This window comes from Hypanus sabinus, chromosome 4 (genome assembly GCF_030144855.1).
Source record: "Hypanus sabinus isolate sHypSab1 chromosome 4, sHypSab1.hap1, whole genome shotgun sequence".
NCBI classification, from domain to species: domain Eukaryota; kingdom Metazoa; phylum Chordata; class Chondrichthyes; order Myliobatiformes; family Dasyatidae; genus Hypanus; species Hypanus sabinus.
The window spans coordinates 15,881,423-15,899,844 of NC_082709.1; the positions used below are offsets into that span (position 1 = coordinate 15,881,423).

General features: G+C 43.2%; 1 protein-coding gene across 3 annotated transcripts in view; it reads left to right on the forward strand.

Annotated features, from left to right (window-relative positions):
• Window positions 1-18,422, forward strand: part of LOC132392516 (RNA-binding motif, single-stranded-interacting protein 1-like) — a 206,236-nt gene that overhangs the window by 68,961 nt on the left and 118,853 nt on the right. For all 3 annotated transcript variants that reach the window (XM_059966468.1, XM_059966469.1, XM_059966470.1), the window contains exon 2: window positions 13,305-13,480. In XM_059966468.1, the coding sequence (XP_059822451.1) occupies window positions 13,305-13,480 (176 nt within the window). The remainder of the gene's footprint in view (window positions 1-13,304; window positions 13,481-18,422) is intronic.

Below are 18,422 nucleotides of genomic sequence, written 5' to 3' on the forward strand. Positions count from 1 at the left end.
TTCCCCTTTGCTCAATACTTAGTTGAACCACCTCTCTCAGATTTTACAGCCAGTAGTCTTTTTGGATAAGTCTATAGTAGCCTTGCACAACATGGAGATTTGCTCATTCCTCCTTGCAAAATTTCTCAAACTGAGCCAAGTTAGTTGGGGAGCAGCAGTGGACAGCAATCTTGAGGTCTTGCCAGAGATGTTTATCCAGGTTAAGGTCAGGACTCTGACTGGACCACTCAAGGGTATTAATTTTTTTTTTAAATTGAAGCCACTCCATGTTTACTCTCACTGTGTGTCCTGCTGAAAGATGAACTTCCTCCCCAGTTTAAGCTTTCTGGCAGCAGCTCGCAAGTTTTAATCCAGTATCTCTCTCTATTTAACAGCGTTCAATTTCCCATAAATCCTGACCAGATTTTCAGTCTCTGCTGCTGAAAAGCATCTCCAAAGCATGATAACATACACAAAATGCTGGTGGAACACAGCAGGCCAGGCAGCATCTATAGGGAGACGCGATGTGACTGTCCTGACGAAGGGTCTTGGCCCGAAACTTCGACAGCGCTTCTCCCTATAGATGCTGCCTGGCCTACTGTGTTCCACCAGCATTTTGTGTGTCTTGCTTGAATTTCCAGCATCTGCAGATTTCCTTGTGTTTGCTCCAAATTCCACCATTCTTCACATTAGGGATAATGTTACGTGGATGATGTGCAGTATTAGATTTATGCCACACATACTACTTTGTGTGGAGGCCAAAAAGTTACACTTTTATGTCATCTGACCACAAGACCTTCCACATCTTCACAGTATTTTCTAAGTGATGCTTTGCAAAGTCTTTATGAGCAAGAATATACTTTTTTATAGCTAGTGGTTCTTCTTTGTCACTCTTCTATAAGTACCCTTTCTGTACAAGGCCTTTGAGATTATGGAGTCATGAACTTCATTTCCAGTTACAGCCACTGACATCTGCAGCTCACTCAGTGACTGTTGCCATCACAGTAGCCTCTCTTACAAGTGCCATTTTTCTCTGGTGACCAAGTTCAGAGGAGTGGCCTGACCTAGCCAATGTGGCTGTGCTTTCATATGTTTTCCACTTTTTCACGATGGACTGCTGGGCATTCTAAGGTATGCTCAGTGCCTTTGACAGACAGACATACTTTATTGATCCCAAGGGAAATTGAGTTTCATTACAGTCGCACCAATGAAGAATAGTGTAGAAATATAGCAATATAAAACCATAAATAATTAAATAATAGTAAGTAAATTATTCCAAGTGGAAATAAGTCCAGGACCAGCCTATTGGCTCAGGGTGTCTGACACTCCGAGGGAGGAGTTGTAAAGTTTGATGGCCACAGGCAGGAATGGCTTCTTATGTTGCTCAGTTTTGCATCTCGGTGGAATGAGTCTCTGACTGAATGTACTCCTGTGCCTAACCAATACATTATGGAGTGGATGGGAGACATTGTCCAAGATGGCGTGCAACTTGGACAGCATCCTCTTTTCAGACACCACCGTCAGAGAGTCCGGTTCCACCCCCACAACATCACTGGCCTTATGAATGAGTTTGTTGATTCTGTTGGTGTCTGCTACCCTCAGCCTGCTGCCCCAGCACACAACAGTAAACATGATAACACTGGCCACCACAGACTCGTAGAACATCCTCAGCATCGTCCAGCAGATGTTAAAGGACCTCAGTCTCCTCAGGAAGTAGAGATGGCTCTGACCCTTCTTATAGACAGCCTCAGTGTTCTTTGACCAGTCCAGTTTATTGTCAATTCATATCCCCAGGTAGTTGTAATCCTCCACTAAGTCCACACTGACCCATTGGATGAAAACAGGGGTCACCAGTGCCTTAACCCTCCTCAGGTCCACCACCAGCTCCTTAGTCTTTTTCACATTAAGCAGCAGATGATTCTGCTCACACCATGTGACAAAGTTTCCCATCATAGCCCTGTACTCCGCCTCATCTCCCTTGCTGATGCATCCAACTCTGGCAGAGTCATCAGAAAACTTGAGAAAATCTTGTACCCTTCCCCAGATCTCTGCTTATCTATGATCATTTCCCTGACTTTTCTTGAATGCTTTTCTGCCTTCATTTTGATTTGGTCTGATGAAAATCTGCCATACTGTTAGACGTTACAGAGAGAGGGGGTATTTATTCTTATAAATTCATTGAAAACAGGTGATCATCCAGTTTCCTACATCAACAAACTTGGTGAGTTGACAAGGTAATATACAGTGTCATATCTGAGGAAAGTTAGCATAGTAATTACAAAGGGGATGAATACTTATTCAGCCTCATGATTTTGGTTTTTAGTTTTCAGTGAATTGTGATTTATTATGCACAGTCTTTTGATGATTAGCTCCCAAAACTCCTGACCTCATTTAAATTTAGAAAATGAGACAGTAAAATGTGAATATATTTGTGAGGGCTCAATACTTTTTCAAGGCACTGTACCAGCAACATGTCACGTGTGGAGTCAGGAGAGCTAACACACTTGATCAATGCTACACCTCCTTTGAGGATACCTGGCATGCCAACCAATGCCCACTCTTGGGCAAGTATGATCACCTGGCTGGACTTCTACTCCCAGCAGATGGGCAGAGGCTGAGAGCTGTCACTCTAAAGTTGCACGGGTGGGCTTGGTTATTAAAGTTGTGGGCATGCTTTGTTGATGTAAGAAACATTGCAAAACTTTTGGACTGCCTCTAGCACTTCTTCATGGATTTGGTGCATTTCACCATATGTTTTGGTGTTTTAGTGTCATCTTCTTTATCTGTCATGTTGTATGCCGTGGGTGATCATGGGTACACAACCATGATTGTTCTTTGCAAATTTTGCTATTTGCAAAGCAGTTTGCCATTACCACCTAGGCAGTGTCTTTACAAGATGGGTGACCCCAGCCATTATCAATGTTCTTCAGAGATTGCCTGCCTGGAGTCGATGGTCGCATAATCAGGGTTTGTGATGTCCATCACCTGCTCCCATGGCTTCATGTGACCCTGATTGGGGGTTGGGGGCTAAACAGGTGCTGCACCTTACCCAAGGGTGACGTGCAGGATAGTAGATGGAACAAATGGCTTGCACTTCCTTTGGTAGAGACGTATCTCCACCTGTACATACCTAGTTGCATGCCATCTTGAACAATGTCTCCTATCTACTCCATAATGTACTGGTTAGGCACAGGAGTACGTTCAGCCAGAGACTCATTCCACTGAGATGTAACACTGAGCGTCGTAGGAAGTCATTCCTGCCTGTGGCCATCAAACTTTACAACTCCTCCCTTGGAGTGTCAGACACCCTGAGCCAATAGGCTGGTCCTGGGCTTATTTCCACTTAGAATAATGTACTTATTATTTAATTATTTTTGGTTTGATATTGCTATATTTCTACACTATTCTTGGTTGGTGCGACTGAAATGAAACCCAATTTCCTTCGGGATCAATAAAATATGTCTGTCTGTCTGAAAACAGGTTCAATTAGTATCAGAAGCTAAGCTTCATATTCTGCGCCTTAGCCTAGCACATTACCGTGACTTGAAGTTTCACTCCTCTATCTCGTAGCTTTCAGAGTAATTCAACTGCAAAAGCACATCACCCAAAAAAGCATTACACGATATTAACAGACTACCTTGCCTTTCACAGGGTGAGGCTGCACTTACTTTGTGCTGTTAGTACCATTGCCAAGGCACAGCTGTAGAAAGTTTCCTTGAAAAATGGTGGGCTTACCGCAAGTGAACATCTGCAATGAAGTGGTGAGGTAGAAACTAAAGATGGGAGCAAAATCATATTTAACAGGCTTGATCAATTATTCAGTGACAGCTTTAAAAAATATTTATCTCATAATGAAGAATTTCCAAATTGAAGCCAAATATGACACATGATCAAACTGAGCCAATGACTTAAATATGACAAAAATGTTCATATTGATGTGTAATTCCAAATATTGGATTACTAATGCAATTTTCAACTTGCATTCTCTTCCAAAGTCTCCTTGAAAATTATTTTTTTAAAAGCTCATGTGCTGATATTGGCAGAGAAGTTCATTGACTCATGGCTCCTAATGCACAGTGGATGTAAAATAGCTTCTCTAATTTGATGGAACTATGAAATTCTAAATATTGGATTACTAATGCAATTTTCAACTTGCATTCTCTTCCAAAGTCTCCCTGAATTTTTTTTAGAATGTTTGCACCAATAATTGGCAGAACAGCTCATTGGCTCATGGTCCCAAATGCACAGTGGATGTAAAAGAGCTTTTCTAATTTGTTAGAACTATGAAACTTAAATGTCACATATGGATAGATTTCCCTGTCAGTGCCAATCTCCTGCCTTCTCCCCATAGCCCCTCAGATCCTAACTAATCAAGAATCTATCAACATCAACCTTAAATATACCCAGTGACATGGCTTCCATACTGCCTGTGGCAACGAAATCCACAGATCTGCCACCCTCTGGCTAAAGAGATTTCTCCGTGATGGCAGTCCAGATTTCCTGTAATGACATGGCTTTCCCCTGGATACTCTGCTTTTCTCCCATATACCAAAGGCTCGTTGATTGGTATGTTGATTAAGTTGTCTCTTTTACAGAGGGGTAGTTGGAGAATCAGGGAGGTGGGAACGTGGGTTATTGATGAGCATGTGAGGAAATGGGTTATAAGGAAATGTGGAGAGATGTTTTTACACTTAAAGCTGGCATTGACTTAATGGATCAAAGGGCCATCTTCTATATCAAAAGAAAATGCAAGAAAAATATCTTCACTCCTTTTACATTTCTTCCGTTACCCTTATTGTCCAACTACTTCATATCTACACTCATGCTTTCAAGTCTAGCCTCTCAGAATTGCTTCCTCCGGACTAGGCAAATTCAGATGTCTTTCCTTATAAATGCCCTTCGACCAAGTTTCTCTGGTTGGAATTTGTACATCACTATCACAGCAATATTGAAGTCAATTTTGGAGTTTATAAACAAGTTGCATTAAATATGCTTCTTCTTTTTTGCAACTCCATCCATACGAAGACTAACATCTAATCAGGTGCATCAGTACAAATTTTTTTTTGGAAAGCAGCAAAATGGAAATCTAATTCACATTCAAGGTTCACTCTTGATCCACCTTGGTGTATGCTGCTTTTTGATTTCCTTCACCTCTATAACCTTTATGCTATTACAAATTCTGATCAAATCCTACCTTTTTAGTTTAATCTTTCCACAGTAGAACTTGGCTTCATAATTATGACCTTTGACCCAGGTGGCCTATTCTCTGACCCCATATCTTGGATCACTTAGAGTTGAAATGCATACAATTAGAAAACAAATTTTTTAAAAAAATTGACGACCTGAAGTTCTACACTCAGAGTGTGGAACAAGCGACCAGCACAAATGGTGGATGCGATTTTTGATTTCAACATTTAAGGGAAGTTTAGATAGGTACGTGGATGGGACAGTAATGGCGACTATGGTCTGGGTGCAGGTCAATGGGACTTGGCAGTTTAAAGAGTTTGGCAAGGACAAGATAGGTCGAAGGTCCTGTTTCTGTGCTGTGTTTTTCTATGATTCTAAAAGATACTTGGACCAAATCAAAAACATTTTTTTTGATTATATTAAAAACCAAACCACTCTGCTTTAACTTTTAATGAAGTTCCAGAAACTCATTTCGGTGAAGGGCCAGATTGAAACCATATTAATACTCCTCAGCACAGGATCACCATGAACCACCCCTGGCCACAGAATGCTGGCATCTGACCTCAATTACAGGCAAAATCCAGACGGAACTAATGTGTGCAGGCGGCTTATCGGATCCCTTTTATCAGGTGCTCTGTACAAAACTGATAAGGGATCAGAGGAATTAGAGGACAGGGTCAGAAACTGGTGGTTGGAGCCCAGGTGGGAACACTCCACAGGTGAAAGTCCACGGTGCTGTCTGGTGGTTGAGGACAAATCCCCATTGTCCACGTCCTTAGCGGCTCTTGAAGACAAGGTCTGGTTAACGCCACCTCTCTCCCCCCCCCCCCCCCCCCCCCCCATCCTGGAGTTGGAGTACCATTCGGGCAGGAGGCACAAGAGCCAGTGACTCCCAAGTTGGAGAAACTCTGGGTCAGAGGTCAGTGCAAGTCAGGAGTTTGATGTCCTGGGATTGATACTGGAGGCCTAATCCTGAAGGTTGAACCTCGGAAGTCAGTGAATCTGGAGACCGAGAAACCAAATCTTGAAGCCACTGAGTGGGTGTGTCTGGAAGTCGGAGGCCCAATACCTGCATGGCTGAATTGACTATATTACTCGCATCCTTCACGTACATGAGGAGTAAAGATCTTATGTCCATAGAAATACAATTGTATCAGTGAATTAATCAGTCTGATGGCCTGGTGGAAGAAGCTGTCCCAGAACCCGTTGGTCCTGGCTTTTATGCTGCGGTACCGCTTCCCAGATGGTAGCAGCTGGAACAGTTTGTGGTTGGGGTGACTTGGACCTCCAATGATCCTCCAGGCCCTTTTTACATTTCTGTCTTAGTAAATGTCCTGAATAGTGTGAAGTTCACGTTTACAGATGCGCTGGGCTGTCCACACCACTCTCTGTAGGGACTAGAGGCCAGATGTCTGGAAGTCTGTGTTTGGGGGTCAGAGACGTGGAGGTGCAACTGTGTGTGAGATGGTAGGGTGGGTGGGAAAGGGACGTCATGTTGTTCTTCTGTTTGTTGTTTTGTACATGATGGGCATGCTATGTTGGCACCAGAACACTTGACAATACTTGCAGGCTGCCCCCGTCATATCCTTGGGTTTGTGTCGGGTCTGAATAGAAATGACCAGTGCATTTCACTGTATATTCGGTGCCCTCTCAATATACTCTCAGTGGTCACTTTTTTTTGGTCCACCTGCTCATTAATGCACAAATCTAATCATGAGGCAGCAACTCGATGTATACTTGTTGTGGAGATTAAATATCAGACTTGGGGAAGAAATGTGATCTAAGTCACTGTAACAATGGAATGATTGCTGTTGGTGCCTAATGGAGTGGTTGGATCATCTCGGAAGCTCCTGATCTCCTGGGGACTGTTGTGCGTGAAAATCCCAGAATTTCCGGAGAATGGTGTGTGGGAAAAGATAAAATTGTCCTGTGAGTGCCAATTTTGTGGGCAAAAACACCTTGTTAACGAGAGGGGTCAGAAGAGAATGGTTAGACTGGTTCAATCTGACAGGAAGGCGTGTTACAAAAGTGGTGTGCAGAAGAGTGTCCCTGAATGCGCAATGTATCAAACCTTGAAGTGGATGGGCTTTAGCAGCAGAAGGCCACAAACATACACTTAGCAGCCAATTTATTAAGTACAGAAGGTACCTAATAAAATTGCCACAGAGTGTACTTGTGATAAATAAATGAATTTCAACTAACCATTACTGTGACCTGTAGGCAGTACCTATGAGAACCTTTGTTTCCTAGCAACCACTTCCATCCCTCTGTGTGGCAAATGGTAAGAAATTGAACCAAACTATTTATAGCCTTGGTGTTAAATTTGATCAAAATTTGACCTTGTACAACTTATCTGATTTAACATAGTGTATGTAAACTTGGACTTTGTGACATTTCCTGGTTTGGGCCCTGCCTCAGCTGTCCAGTTATCCTTCCAGTAAGATGGTTGCCGATATCCCACCCTCCCCGGGTTCAACAGATGGTACAGATGTTTGTCTTACATGTTTGTTTTATGATTACAAAACTCTATTTGACATTAAATAAACCAAAATACTATAAGTCCTGAATGTTAGCGAGACTGCTAGCAGAGGACCTACTTAGCCTTGGCTTATTGTATGGACCAAGTCCTCGCCTGTTACAACCACCCTGGGGTGGATAGGTTGAAAGCAGTGAGGGAGAAGTGTGGCAGCACACTCAAATCCATCCGAGGTTAAAGGGTACTCACCTAGAGTGAGATGATGTACTGCTGCATGCTTATTTTCACAGAAACGTGGCTCCAAGACGACAACCCATGCACCATCAATTTTAGGCCATGCCACTTAGAGACTGGTGATAGTATTATTTTGTGACTGTATGTGCTGGATCGTAACTATATGTGCTGTGTGTGAGTATATGTATGTTGTTTTGCACCTTGGCCACAGAGGATTGATGTTTTGTTTAGCCGCATACATGTGAATGGGTAAAGGATACTGAACTTGAATTTGAAGACCACATCCATGACTTCACAACTTTCTGATTGCACAATTGCAATCTGTCAGCTTCAGATTACTGTCAGCTTCCCTTATTCTACTGTCTGTATGCCTGAAATCCTCTGACGCCTGGTTGCCCACATCCTATGACACATCGTGCCCATTCATCCATTGTTCATGCAGTTTTTGCCTTGAAGAACCACTGACATGTTGTGAAATTTGTTGCTTTGCAGCAGCACTACAGTGCGAGGCAAAACAACTTACGATACGATTACGAGAACAGATAAAAGATGGGTTCACCCCCACATGTACACATCTGACAAAGTGGATTTGCATCCTTGCCAAAGAAGATGCTCCTTCCCTCTGCTAGCCTGCAGGTCACCCTTGGGCAGTGTGCTTCGACCCTTCTCCCACCCCAATCAGGGTCAGGAAGCCACAAGAGGAGGTGGTGGACGGCTGCAAGGACAGTTGATGCGCACATCACAAGTCCTGGTTTTGCAACCACCAGGCAGACAATCTCTGAAGAGTATTGATAATGGCTGGGGTCATCCATCTTGTAAAGACACTGCTCCAAAGAAGGCAATGGCAAACCAGTTCTGTAGAAAAATTTGCCAAAAAGAATCATGGTTATGAGACCATGATCCCCTACATCATATGGTATGGCATATGATGATGATGACGAAGAATCAGGTTTAAGGTCATTGGCATATGTCCTGAAATGTGTCTTGCATTGCTGCAGCAATCCAAGATGTAACAACAACAACAATGAATTACAATATATATACAGTGCCTATTAAAAAAAAGTATTCACCCCTCCTTGGAGGTTTTCATTTTTTATTGTTTTACAATATTGAATCACAGTGGATTTAATTTGGCTTTTTTGGCACTGATCAACAGGAAAAGACTTATTTCGTGTCAAAGTGGAAAAAATCTGTACAGTGATCTGAATTAATTACAAATATAAAACCCAAAATAATTGAATAATTATTCACTGCCCCCCCCCCCCCCTTAATATAACACACCAGATCATCACTGGGACAACCAATTACACAAAATAGTTAAATGGAGATCCCTGTGTGCAGTCAAGGTGTTTCAATTGATTGTAGTAAAATACACCTCTATCTGGAAAGTCCAACTGCTGGTGAGTCGGTATCCTGGTGAAAACTACACCATGAAGACAAAAGAACACTATAAGCAACTCTGCAAAAACATTATTGAAGAGCACCAAAAGATGGATACAAGAAAATTTCCAAGTCACTGAATATCCCTTGGAGTACAGTTAAGTAAATCATTGAAGTGGAAAGAATGTGGCACAGTTGTAAATCTGCCTACAGTAGGTTGTCCCCAAAAACTGAGTGACCAAGCAAGAAAGGGACTAGTGAGGGAAGCCACGAAGAGACCTATGACAACTCTGGAAGAGATACAAACTTCAGTGTCTGAGATGGGAAAGACTGTGCATACAACAATGTTGACTCAGTGACTTCACCAGTCACAGCTTTATGGGAGACTGGCAAAGAGAAAGCCGCTGTGTTGGGGGGGGGGGGGGGAGGGTGGAAACTCACATAAACTCTCAGCGCGAGTTTGCCATAAGGCACATGGGATATTTTGAAGTCAGCTGCAAGAAGGTGCTGTGGTCTGATGAAACCAAAATTGAGCTTTTTGACCATCAGACTAAACGCTATCTTTGGCATAAGCCAAACACCTCACATCATCAGAAGCACACCGTCCCTACCGTGAAGCACAGTGGTGGCTGCATCATGCTGTGGGGATGCTTCACTGCAGCAGGCCCTGGAAGGCTTGGGAAAGTTGAGGGTAAAATGAATGCAGCAAACTCTTGGAGGAAAACCTGATACAGTCAGCGAGAGAGCTACAACTTGGGGGAAGATTAGTTTTCCAGCAAGGCAATAACCCCAAGCATAAAGCCAAAGCTACACAGGAATGGCTTAAAAACAAAAATGTTCATGTCCTGGAGTGGCCAAGTCAGAGTTCAGTTGAGAATTTGTGGCTGGACTTGAAGAGGGCTCTTCACTCATGATCCCCATGCAATCTGACAGAGCTTGAACAGTTTTGCAAAGAAAATTGGGGGAGAAAGTGCAGTCTCCAGATTTGCAAAGCTGACAGAGACTTATCCACATAGACTCAAGGCTGTAATTGCTACCAAAAGTGTAGGTACTAAATACTGACTTGAAGGGGGTGAATACTATTGCAATCAATTATTTAGAGTTTAATAATTGTAATGAATTTAGACCAATTTGTAGAAATTTGTTTTCACATTGACGGGAATGGCAGAGCTCACTCAATGGGCCAAGTGGCCTAATTCTGCTCCCATGTCTTATGAAAAGAGTCCTTTCTGTTGATCAGTGTCATAAAAGCCAATAGAACTTTGTTATCTGTGTGATGGAAATGTGGTGCTTTGTGCAGTATGAGATTGAAGGTTCATTCACTGAGCATCATCATGTGCTGAGCCAAGTCTCTGGGGATTGACTGTTCCAGTTTGTGTCAAACTTACCTTTCTGAATATTTTCTCAGTATGTCTGGAGGTCCAATGGCAACTTCACAAGAAAGTGGGTGGATGTGTGTTTTTTATTTATAAATAATATAAAACATTTTCTTTTTAGAATCTGTAACCCCCGGGTTTGGCGGGCTGTTTTAGTGTAGGGGGAGGCAGTCACTGCACCAGCCAAACTGGTGAAATCTTGTTTGTGTGGATGCTGCATGACGTGTTCTCCTGTTACAAATCGGTACCAAGAAATAACAAACAGTACACCATATTCAATTAAACGATCTGGCTTTATATTTTTTTAATTTAACTGGAGGTTTAGTAAAGAAAACAAAAAGAAATGGGCCCATTTTAATGAAACAGCCTAATGTGCACCTTGGTGCTCACAGTTTCCCGTCCGTTAGTCCTCCATCGATTTTCCCTTGGGTGCTGTTGACTCTTGACCCCATTCCAAGTCCACTCAGTCCTGCAATCTACAACCTCTCCTTTCTGACATCCTCACAATCCATCTTCCGGCGACCAAATACCCACAAATCCCTCGCTCGAGGCACACAAGAAAGAAAAACCTCCCTTCATTCGGCACCACACATTCCAAAGCCCCTGTTGTCTCTAGTCATAACCTAAACACTGCTGCTACAGAGAAACCATTACATTAGCAGTGAAACCTATCCCAGGGCGTTACATGTGTTTCAAAATAAGGACCCAGATCTTCCCAGTGTGCATACACTTTGTAACGTACAGGTGAACTTGAGGAGATGAGCGTGAGGTTGAACTGATTCTACGACTTGCCGGCACTAAAGTGGTCAGTGCTAGTTTGATGTGGAATTTATAACAATGAACAGAAAGTAGGAAATTAGTACATTGCCATCATTAATTCTGGAGCTATCTAATTTAGCCAACAGGTGCAGTTTTGTATGTGCAATTGAGAATGAGTTTTGAGAGTCATAGTTACTCAGCACAGAATTGGTGGTTGGGGCATCACGCTGACTGACAGACATACTTTATTGATCCCGAGGGAAATTGGGTTTCGTTACAGTCGCACCAACCAAGAATAGAGTAGAAATATAGCAAAATAAAAACAAAATAATTAAATGATAATTAAATTATGCCAAGTGGAAATAAGTCCAGGACTAGCCTATTGGCTCAGAGTGTCTGACACTCTGAGGGAGGAGTTGTAAAGTTTGATGGCCACAGGCAGGAATGACTTCTTATGATGCTCAGTGTTGTCTCTCGGTGGAATGAGTCTCTGGCTGAATGTACTCCTGTGCCTAACCAGTATGTTATGGAGTGGATGGGAGTCATTGTCCAAGATGGTATGCAACTTGGACAGCATCCTCTTTTCAGACACCACTGTCAGAGAGTCCAGTTCCACCCCAACAACATCACTGGCCTTATGAATGAGTTTGTTGATTCTGTTGGTGTCTGCTACCCTCAGCCTGCTGCCCCAGCACACAACAGCAAACATGATAGCACTGGCCACCACAGACTCGTAGAACATCCTCAGCATCGTCTGGCAGATGTTAAATGACCTCAGTCTCCTCAGGAAGTAGAGATGGCTCTGACCCTTCTTGTAGACAGCCTCAGTGTTCTTTGACTAGTCCAGTTTATTGTCAATTCGTATCCCCAGGTATTTGTAATCCTCCACTATGTCCACACTGACCCCTTGGATGGAAACAGGAGTCACCGGTGCCTTGGCCCTCCTCAGGTCTACCACCAGCTCCTTAGTCTTTAGTCTCTTAGACCAAGGTGCCCCCTGCAAGCTAATCCCATTCGAAATCTTTCCATTCCATGTAACATGACTAATTGTTATTTTACCTGCCTCAACCACTTCCTGTGGCAGCTCATTCCAAAAGGACACCATCCTTTGTGTAAGAGAAAGGTTTCCTTTCTGTTTCCTACAAAAGGTTTCCCCTCTCGCCCTTAACCTCTACCCTCTAGATCATGATTTCCTAGGTGGTGACAATGACTGAGTGCATTCACCCTATCAATGCCTTTCATGATTTTGTATTCTATAAGATCACTTCTCAGTTCCCTATACTCCAAAGAAGACATGCAAGCCTGTCTAATCTCTCCCTATAAGTCGGTCTCTCAAGTCCAGGCAACATCTTTGCAAATCTTTTCTGTACTTTTTCTAGTTTGATAACATCTTTGCTAAGGAGGATGACAAACAATGAACATGATACTCCAAGTGCAGACTCGCCAGCATTTTGGAGAACTTTTGAACTGGATGGGTAAATTTTATGTTTGGTGCAAGAGAATTTTAAGGCATTGAACACTAACATCTGAATCACAAAAAAAAAATTGGAGGCTTAAAGTTGCATTCCATGACATAGTTCTAGTCAGGGATTTGGCCTGAAACTTTAACCGTGTAATGCTCTCCATGGATGCTGTCTCACTTGCTGAGTTCCTCTCGTACTTCGTGTGTGTTGCTAGAGATCTCTAGCATATGCAGAGTCTCTGGTGCTTACCATTCCCTTAATGCATTTCCATTTTAGCAGCAGTGGATAATATGATATAGGAGTTTTGTATATTGATGAAAACTTTTCATGAAGTGTAAAGAATCTTCATACAAATGTGTTGGTAGTATAAGAAATATGTTGTTTGCCTGATGAGTTTAATAAATATGCAAATTGAAGTTTGAAGTTAAGTGTACTTTTTTCTCTTTGCAGACTTCCTGTGCACCCACGTCACATCCAATGGCTCCACCCAGTCCCCTCACGAACAGCAACAATAATAGCAGTAGCAGCAATAATGCAGGGTGGGAACAGCTTAGTAAGACAAACCTTTACATCCGAGGACTGCCACCAGGCACCACTGACCAAGATCTGGTCAAGCTCTGCCAGCCGTAAGTATTGTTGAAATCCTACCTCGACCACTTAATTCCATTCATCATTGCACATTTAACAGAGGCTGGTATAGGTACTGAGACACCAGGCAAGGTCAATTGATTCCAAACAAATTGCTTATTGATCACTACAGAATGTTTGTCTGGTGCTTTCTGCTCCCTCCCCTCTCCCTTCCCCTTTTCCCAACTGTGACTTCCCTTTTCCCTGCCCCTTTCCCACTCTCAGTCCACAAGAGATGGATGTCAGAATCAGGTTTATCATCACTTACATGTGTTATGAAATCTGTGATTTTTATTTTTGCAGCAGTAGTACAGAGCAATACATATTTATTACAGTACAATACTGTGCAAATGTTTTGGGCACCCTGGCTATATATGACTTTTGTATAGCGCTGTACATGTAACAAATAAAGCTTATTTTGTCTGTATAATTTTGTGAAGGAGGATGAACTAAACTAGAACTAATTTGGACACGAGCATCTGGATTTATTTTGTAGACAGATGATAAATACTGCATTGACACTCGCTTAACCTTTTGTGTTTTCTATGCATTGTTGTGTAGCTTTAGTGCATCTTGACATACTGTCTATTGAATAATTTGATTTAATTGGCTCGGGCATTACAAAATAATAATGTGCCCTTAATAAGAGGTCTGTTATCCTGCAAGGAAAATTTAATTGTTAAACATGTTGTGTGCCCATGGGCAAATTTGTATCTCAAGTTCAATTATCATCATTGTGTGCCATGTCGTATTGACATGGGTGATCATGGTCTCGTGATCATGATTGTTCATGCCAATTTTTTTTTCTACGCAAGTGCCTTTCACTGGGCAATGTCTTTACAAGATGGATAACTCCAACTATTATCAATTCTCTTTAGTAATTGGCTGCCTGGCGTCAGTGGTCACACGACCAAGACTTGTGATATGTACCCGCTGCTCACACGTAGCGCTAAGCAGATGCCTCACCTTGCCCAAGGATGACCTGCAGGCTAGTGGAGGGAAAGAGCACCTTACGCCTCCTTTGGTAGAGAGGTAGCTACACCACACCACCCAATATGTTATTAGAATGAAAAAAGAAAGATAATTGAGAAGAGAAACAGCTGTGAAAAAGTTAGAGAGGTGGAGAGAAGAGGCCAACTTCATCCATGGTGTTCAGGAATCAATTCCTTTTTATGAAACGTAGTGAATGAGATATCTGCACTTAAATAAGTATTGAGACGTGGGCAGTGGAATTGCCATCTTTGCCACATCGTTCAACTGCACTGATGCTGTGTTTGGGCCACTTTGCTGGAGGCTGTTAGTATCACAGTGATCACGATTGTTTTGGTTTCTCCACCCCACCACCCAAAAATTCAATGTGGACATTATAAAACAAGTTGTTTATTTTTTTAACCAATTCCCTGAGCTAAAGATTGGGAAGGTGGAGCAGGTGATCAATAGTTTTATAAGAGTGTTTGGGGTTTTAAGAAGCATCATGAGATTCTGAGCAGTACAGCAAAGCAACAGGCTCTTGGGCCCATCATGACTCTGCTATTCCAGATATTCAATTAATTCCCTCTGCCCATCCATGATCCATATCCTTCCATCCCTGCATGTTCATGTGCCTCTTAAATACTACTATTGTATCTGCATTCATAACCCATTCCCCCTTCACCACATAACACACACAAAATGCTGGAGGAACTCAGCTAGCCAGGCAGCATCTTTGGAAAAGTGTATAGTGGATGTTTCAGGCCGAGACCCTTTAGCAGGACTGGAGAGAGAAAAAGATGAGGAGTCAGAAGAGAGGGTGGGGATGGTGAAGTAAAGAGCTGGGAAGTTGATTGGTGAAAGAGATACTGGGCTGGAAAAGGGGGAATCTAATGGGAGAGGACCGAAGGCCATGGAAGAAAGAAAAAGGGGAGGAGCACCAGAGGAAGGAGATGAGGTGAGAGAGGGAAAAGGGGATGAGGAATGGTGAAGGAGGAAGGTGGCATCACCAGAAGTTGGAGAAATTGGTGTTCAATACATCCACCCAGATGTAATATAAGATGTTGCTCCTCCGACCTGTGTGCGGCTTCATCACGACAGTAGAGGAGGCCATGGATGGACATAACGGAATGGGAATGGGAAGTGGAATTAAAATGGGTGAAACTGAGAGATCCTACTTTTTCTGGTGGACAGAGTGTAGATGCTCGGTGAAATGTTCTCCCAGTCTACATCGGGTCTCACTGATATAGAAGAGGCCACCGGATACAATAGCTGACCCCAGCAGACTCGCAGCTGAAGTGTTGTCTCACCTGGAAGGACTGTTTGGGGCCCTGAATAGTAGTGAGGGAGGAGGCATAAGGACAGGTGTAGCAGTTGTTCCACTTGCAAGAATAATTGCCAGGAGAAAAATCATTGGGGAGGGAAGACTGGACAAGGGAGTCTCATAGGGAGCGATCCCTGCAGAAGGCAGAGGGTGGGAAAGGAAAGCTGTGCTTGGTGGTGGGATCCTACTGGAGATGGTGGAAGTTACAGAGAATTATGTACGTTCTAGTTACTTAGCATTCTGTGCTGCTGGGGTAGGGATAGGGTCGTGCCTGACATTCCTCCTTTTAAACTTCCCCCTTGCGCCCCTCACTTTAGAATGCTGTTCACTAGCTTCCCTACCAATGAGTTGAGGCTCATCAGTCTGATTTGTTGGACCACCCCATTGCCCACCTTAAACAAAAGAACAATGTTGGCCTCTCTTCAGTTCTCGCCGGCCCAGTTAGCACAGGGGTTAGCATAATGTTTTACAGCGCCGGTGGACAGAGTTTAATCCTCTCCACTTTCTGTAAGGAGTTTGTACCTTCCCCCTGTGACCCTGTGGGTTTCCTCCAGATGCTCCCACATTCCAAGGACTAAGTTGTGGGCATGTCACTTGCAAAATGCCCCCAGCACCGCCTCAGATTGTATTGGTTGTTGACGCAAACAACACACTTACTCTGTTTCAATGTTCATGTGACAAAGCCCATTTTATAACCAGGACTCCACCTGTGGCTATAGAGAACACAGAGATCTATGTCAGTACCCCAGCAAACTCCTCGCTTTAACCTAGGGTAGATGTCAATAGGCCCTGAACTCTTAATGTTCTTCAAGGAGTGTGATATCATCTCCTTCTCCTTCTCAATATTAACATGTCCTGGAATATGAGTTACCCTCTTATTTTTAATGTATGTATAACTTAATCCTACTCACCAAACACATAGAAGGCATGAAAGAACTAAACAGGGAATCAAGGGGACCAAATGGCAATGACATAACTCCTCAAGGGGCCGACCTGATTTCATCTTCCTAAACCTTGCAGCTGCTTTGATTTTCTTTTATCTAAATTTACAACCTCTCTCATTGTCCAAAGTACCAGTCTTTTTCTCCTCACTGGAATGCACCACTTGCCATTCTTCATTGAACGTCCCCACTCCATCTGCCATTCCTGTTGTGGCATGTTGGTCCGTGTGCCATCCTCAGGATGGAGGAGCAACACCTTGTATTCCCTCTGAGTGGTCTACAAACTAATGGCATGAATACTAATTTCTCCTTCTGGTTTAAGTTTTTTCTCCCCCTTCCCCTCCCCATTTCTTCTGGCCTCTTGCCTCTTCTCATCTGTCTATCACCTCCCCCTAGATCCCCTCCTTGCCCTTTTCCTATGGTCCACCCTCCTCTCCTTTTCAGATTACTTCCTCTCCAGCCCTTTAGAAACATAGAAAATGGGTGCAGGAGTAGGCCATTTGGCCCTTCAAGCCTGCACTGCCATTCAGTATGATCATGACTGATCTTCCAACTCAGAACCCTGTACCTGCTTTCTCTCCATACCCCCGATCCCTTTAGCCACAAGGGCCATATCTAACTCCCTCTTAAATATAACCAATGAACCGGCCTCAACTGTTTCCTGTGGCAGAGAATTCCACAGATTCACCACTCTCTGTGTGAAGAAGTTTTTCCTCATCTCGGTCCTAAAAGGCTTCCCCTTTATCATTAAACTGTGACCCCTCGTTCTGGACTTCCCCAACATTGGAAACAATCTTCCTGCATCTAGCTTGTCCAATCCCTTTAGAATTTTATACGTTTCAATAAGATCCCCCCTCAATCTTCTAAATGGTGCGGTCTCACCAAGGCCTTGCACAACTGCAGTAGAACCTCCCTGCTCCTGTACTCAAATCCTTTTGCTATGAATGCCAATATACCATTTGCCTTTTTCACCGCCTGCTGTACCTGCATGCCCACCTTCAATGACTGGTATACAATGACACCCAGGTCTCATTGCACCTCCCCTTTTCCTAATCAGCCACCGTTCAGATAATAATCTGTTTTCCTGGTCTTGCAACCAAAGTGGATAACCTCACATTTATCCACATTGAATTGCATCTGCCATGAATTTGCCCACTCACCTAACCTATCCTCACCCTGCATCCTTTCCTACCCACCTGGCTTCACCTATCACCTCTGGCTGTCCTCCTTCCCCTTGTCGTCTTTTTCTTCTTCTTCCAGTCCTGATAATGGGTCTTGGCTGAAATGTTGAATGTTTACTCATTTACATTGATGCTGCCTGACCTGCTGAGTGCCTCCAGCATTTTGTGTGTTGATTTGGATTTCCTGTATCTGTGGAATTTCTCACGTTAATGACTTGCATCCTTGTCTCTCTTCCTCACTGGAACATGCTACTCCTGACTTCCAAGAGGAAACAAAGTTTAAAAAAATCTCTGGTACCTTTTCACAAGTTCTATTATCTTCCCCTGGTATTCTTCAGACAAAATCAGGTTGTTTGCAACCTTCCCACACAGAATGCTGGAGGGACTCCACAGACCAAGCAGAGGAGTAAACGGTTTATGTTTTAGACTGAAACCCTTCAACCTTTATCTGTTTGGACAGCAGAGTTTTGGATGAACTTGGGCTGCTAATGAAAGTAAGAGGGAGAATTGAGTCAATTGAAGGTAA